Source organism: Bombina bombina, chromosome 1 (assembly GCF_027579735.1).
Source record: "Bombina bombina isolate aBomBom1 chromosome 1, aBomBom1.pri, whole genome shotgun sequence".
NCBI lineage: Eukaryota > Metazoa > Chordata > Amphibia > Anura > Bombinatoridae > Bombina > Bombina bombina.
The window spans coordinates 1,177,244,148-1,177,249,801 of record NC_069499.1 but is presented as its reverse complement, the minus strand read 5'-3'; the positions used below and the strand labels follow the sequence as shown (position 1 = coordinate 1,177,249,801).

Sequence of the window (5,654 nt, the reverse complement as noted above, 5' to 3'; positions counted from 1 at the left end):
CTGTTGTTACAATTGTCCAGTCCGGCCTGCTGAATGGCATCCCCCTGGACAGATGTGGCCGAGAAAGCCACCATAGAAGAGAGTTTCTGGTCTCTTGATCCAGATTCAGAGTAGGGGACAAGTCTGAGTAATCCCCATTCCACTGACTCAGCATGCACAATTGCAGCGGTCTGAGATGTAGACGTGCAAAGGGTACTATGTCCATTGCTGCTACCATTAAGCCGATCACCTCCATGCATTGAGCTACTGACGGGAGTTGAATGGAATGAAGGACACGGCATGCATTTAGAAGCTTTGTTAATCTGTCTTCTGTCAGATAAATCTTCATTTCTACAGAATCTATAAGAGTCCCCAAGAATGGAACTCTTGTGAGAGGAAAGAGAGAACTCTTCTTTTCGTTCACTTTCCATCCATGCGACCTTAGAAATGCCAGAACTAACTCTGTATGAGACTTGGCAGTTTGAAAGCTTGAAGCTTGTATCAGAATGTCGTCTAGGTACGGAGCTACCGAAATTCCTCGCGGTCTTAGTACCGCCAGAAGGGCACCCAGAACCTTTGTGAAGATTCTTGGAGCCGTAGCCAATCCGAATGGAAGAGCTACAAACTGGTAATGCCTGTCTAGGAAGGCAAACCTTAGATACCGGTAATGATCTTTGTGAATCGGTATGTGAAGGTAAGCATCCTTTAAATCCACTGTGGTCATGTACTGACCCTTTTGGATCATGGGTAAGATTGTCCGAATAGTTTCCATTTTGAACGATGGAACTCTTAGGAATTTGTTTAGGATCTTTAAATCCAAGATTGGCCTGAAAGTTCCCTCTTTTTTGGGAACCACAAACAGGTTTGAGTAAAACCCTTGTCCCTGTTCCGACCGCGGAACCGGATGGATCACTCCCATTAATAACAGATCTTGTACACAGCGTAGAAACGCTTCTTTCTTTATCTGGTTTGTTGACAACCTTGACAGATGAAATCTCCCTCTTGGGGGAGAGAATTTGAAGTCTAGAAGGTATCCCTGAGATATGATCTCTAGCGCCCAGGGATCCTGAACATCTCTTGCCCAAGCCTGGGCGAAGAGAGAGAGTCTGCCCCCCACTAGATCCGGTCCCGGATCGGGGGCCCTCGATTCATGCTGTCTTAGGGGCAGCAGCAGGTTTCCTGGCCTGCTTGCCCTTGTTCCAGGACTGGTTAGGTTTCCAGCCTTGTCTGTAACGAGCAACGGCTCCTTCCTGTTTTGGTGCAGTGGAAGTTGGTGCTGCTCCTGCTTTGAAATTCCGAAAGGGACGAAAATTAGACTGTCTAGCCTTAGCTTTGGCTTTGTCTTGAGGCAGGGCGTGGCCCTTACCTCCTGTAATGTCAGCGATAATTTCTTTCAAACCGGGCCCAAATAAAGTTTGCCCTTTGAAAGGTATATTAAGTAATTTGGACTTAGAAGTTACATCAGCTGACCAGGATTTTAGCCACAGCGCCCTACGTGCCTGAATGGCGAATCCTGAGTTCTTAGCCGTAAGTTTGGTTAAATGTACTACGGCCTCCGAAATGAATGAATTAGCTAGTTTAAGGACTCTAAGCCTGTCCGTAATGTCGTCCAGCGTAGCTGAACTAAGGTTCTCTTCCAGAGACTCCATCCAAAATGCTGCCGCAGCCGTAATCGGCGCGATGCATGCAAGGGGTTGCAATATAAAACCTTGTTGAACAAACATTTTCTTAAGGTAACCCTCTAATTTTTTATCCATTGGATCTGAAAAAGCACAGCTATCCTCCACCGGGATAGTGGTACGCTTAGCTAAAGTAGAAACTGCTCCCTCCACCTTAGGGACCGTTTGCCATAAGTCCCGTGTGGTGGCGTCTATTGGAAACATCTTTCTAAATATTGGAGGGGGTGAGAACGGCACACCGGGTCTATCCCACTCCTTAGTAACAATTTCAGTTAGTCTCTTAGGTATAGGAAAAACGTCAGTACTCGCCGGTACCGCAAAGTATTTATCCAACCTACACAATTTCTCTGGTATTGCAACAGTGTTACAATCATTAAGAGCCGCTAAAACCTCCCCTAGTAATACACGGAGGTTCTCCAATTTAAATTTAAAATTTGAAATATCTGAATCCAATCTGTTTGGATCAGAACCGTCACCCACAGAATGAAGCTCTCCGTCCTCATGCTCTGCAAGCTGTGACGCAGTATCAGACATGGCTCTAGTATTATCAGCGCACTCTGTTCTCACCCCAGAGTGATCACGCTTGCCCCTTAGTTCTGGTAATTTAGCCAAAACTTCAGTCATAACAGTAGCCATATCTTGTAATGTTATCTGTAATGGCCGCCCAGATGTACTAGGCGTCACAATATCACGTACCTCCCGGGCGGGAGATGCAGGTACTGACACGTGAGGCGAGTTAGTCGGCATAACTCTCCCCTCGCTGTTTGGTGAAATTTGTTCAATTTGTACAGATTGGCTTTTATTTAAAGTAGCATCAATACAGTTAGTACATAAATTTCTATTGGGCTCCACCTTGGCATTGGAACAAATGACACAGGTATCTTCCTCTGAATCAGACATGTTTAACACACTAGCAAATAAACTTGCAACTTGGTTACAATCTTATTTAATAAAAACGTACTGTGCCTCAAAGAAGCACTAAACGATTAAATGACAGTTGAAATAATGAACTGAAAAACTGTTATAGCATCAATCCTTGAAAACAACACAACTTTTAGCAAAGGTTTGTTCCCATTAGTAAAGTAACAATAATTAAATTTGAAACGTAAAAATAAGAGAGCAACGTTTTTAATCACAGTCAATATATAAGTCTCACAGCTCTGCTGAGAGAATCTACCTCCCTTCAAAGAAGTTTGAAGACCCCTGAGTTCTGTAGAGATGAACCGGATCATGCAGGAAATACAAGAGTAACTGACTGGAAATTTTTGATGCGTAGCAAAGAGCGCCAAAAACGGCCCCTCCCCCTCACACACAGCAGTGAGAGAGAAACGAAACTGTCACAATTAAAACAAGCAACTGCCAAGTGGAAAAATAATGCCCAAACATTTATTCACTCAGTACCTCAGAAAATGCAAACGATTCTACATTCCAGCAAAAACGTTTAACATAATAAATACCTATTAAAAGGTTTAATGTACTTTTTACAGAGTAATTCCAGTGAAGTACCATCCCCAGAATACTGAAGTGTAGAGTATACATACATGTCATTATAACGGTATGGCAGGATTTTCTCATCAATTCCATTCAGAAAATAAAAACTGCTACATACCTCAATGCAGATTCATCTGCCCGCTGTCCCCTGATCTGAAGCTTTTACCTCCCTCAGATGGCCGAGAAACAGCAATATGATCTTAACTACTCCGGTTAAAATCATAGTAAAAACTCTGGTAGATTCTTCTTCAAACTCTGCCAGAGAGGCAATAACACGCTCCGGTGCTATTGTAAAATAAACTTTTGATTGAAGTTATAAAAACTAAGTATAATCACCATAGTCCTCTCACACATCCTATCTAGTCGTTGGGTGCAAGAGAATGACTGGGAGTGACGTAGAGGGGAGGAGCTATATGCAGCTCTGCTGGGTGAATCCTCTTGCATTTCCTGTTGGGGAGGAGTTATATCCCAGAAGTAATGATGACCCGTGGACTGATCACACATAACAGAAGAAATAACACACGCTATCACAGAGTGCAATAAATAAAGCAAACTCAAATAATAATAATACCAAAGCTGATGTGCTCCCTTGGTGTGCACTAAACAGCCCGGCGCACACTAACTCGACAATACACAGTCCGAAAAGCAAAATAAAAAAAAGTGTATGCTATTACAAAAACTCTCTCCCAAATACATAATAGACGATTATGTGACAAATATATTATAACTGAACAGGTGGTAAATTTCTGCTATGAATATATGTCCCCTGTACTTCACATTAGTGTACCTACTAATAGCCTGTGGGCTATGTCAGTGCAAGAAATGGTTACACTTACCTCAGATGCACCCACTCTACCATGCATACTGGCTGCAGAAAAAAAGACTGCTTCCTGTAGAGAGCCCATCCAGTGTTTTGAGCTAAGGATCTATGTAAGGAGTATATCAATCTCCAAACAGGAGGCTAAGAGACCAGTCCCCACAAAACCCGTGGCAGGCTTGGGACTAGCTCCTTCACTGGGATTGATTATGCTACTGCCCAATACTCCAATCTGCCCTCTGTATTTCAGTAGCAGCTCTATGGGGGGTAAAATGGCCTGAAATCGGTTTGAAGACCCCTCTCAAGGAAGAATCTGGAGCACCTCAATTCTTCACCTTTCTCTTGGGAGCCAAAGATAATAATGACATACCAGATAGGTGAGAGGCATTAAAGTGAAAGTAAACTTACCGGTTTTGGGATCGTCAGTATTATTCTTAGTACAAAATTAACATGACTTTCATTCATCGTTTTTTTCTAACTTATCTGCAAAACAAGTTTTAGCCGCAATTAAAGTATATTTTTAGCTAGCGTTTTTTTTTAGATTTTATTTCCTGATCACGTTTTTTAATTACCCTATTGAAATTCTAACGGCATCTAACGGCGTCAAGCTACGTCATCCGCCTATTTTTATTCTGCGTAGGATAAAAGTAGGATAATTTAAATGCAACATCACATTTTAGTACACATCACATAGTTCTGTTTGTTTTTTGTAGTCTGTTTATCAGTGAAAAATTCAGCAAACAAAATATCAGAAAATAATAAATTCAGAGAAGCTAAGTTTTTTTAAAGCAATTTAAAATCTTTTATTAAAAAAAAAAATAACACAAAAAAAAAAACTTATTTTTATGAAGTTTAACCAGACAGGTGTCAGAGGGTTGAACAACCCTTGCTACAAGTCGTCTGTAAAAGGCAGGCCCAATCTACTCATTGCATGTCCAAATTTTACTGTCTCTACGCAGATCTGTCAATGTTCACTTCTTTTTAAAAATCATCATTAAAATTTAGTACAGAGACTCAAAGCTTTGGGGATGCACTGCTCAAAGCAGCCTGCTAGTCCAACTTGTGTGTGAGATGTGGTTAGATCAGAGGAAGTCTTAATATCAAAGGGATGAGTGGCCCGCACTTTATACATCCTGCTGTATCTGCACTTGATCCAGACACAGGGCATGGTCTGTGATTTCTGTATTGCACGGCCTGCGGTATTTGCACTGGATCCATACACGATACATGGTCAGCTGCTTTCCACGATTTACTTGCAACCTTCTGTCTACAATGTTCTGCACTTTCTCTAGGCCAGCATTGGTAAACATGCTCCCAAGCTCATCTGTTACGAAAAAGATATTAAAAATACAAGACAGGATAGCTGATTAGCAAGGAACATCTCTATTAATATAAACAGTTCTAACAAATTTAGAATAGGATCTTTCTAATATACAGATATACACACTTAATATATATATATATATATATATATATATATATAAGGCAGGGTTGTATTGTATGTGCACTCTCACCAACAAACTGCAACTTGCCAGGGTGCTGTAGCCAGGTATATACATTTCCAAAATAAGAAAAGCACTCACTGGACTGTGGACATCAGTGTAAATAAAGAATTTATTGTGACGTTTCGGGACTAGCAGCGTCCCTTCCTCTGACGACATGTTACCCTTCAAAAATATGGAGGTACC

At 41.5% G+C, this 5,654-nt stretch overlaps 1 protein-coding gene across 2 annotated transcripts in view; it reads right to left on the bottom strand.

Moving 5' to 3' along the window:
* Nucleotides 1-4,744: 4,744 nt before the first annotated feature.
* Nucleotides 4,745-5,654, bottom strand: part of LOC128646942 (tRNA N(3)-methylcytidine methyltransferase METTL2) — a 75,372-nt gene continuing 74,462 nt past the window's right edge. For both annotated transcript variants that reach the window (XM_053699754.1, XM_053699760.1), the window contains exon 10: nt 4,745-5,290. In XM_053699754.1, coding sequence (XP_053555729.1) covers nt 5,091-5,290 — 200 coding nt within the window. In that variant the 3' untranslated portion in view covers nt 4,745-5,090. The remainder of the gene's footprint in view (nt 5,291-5,654) is intronic.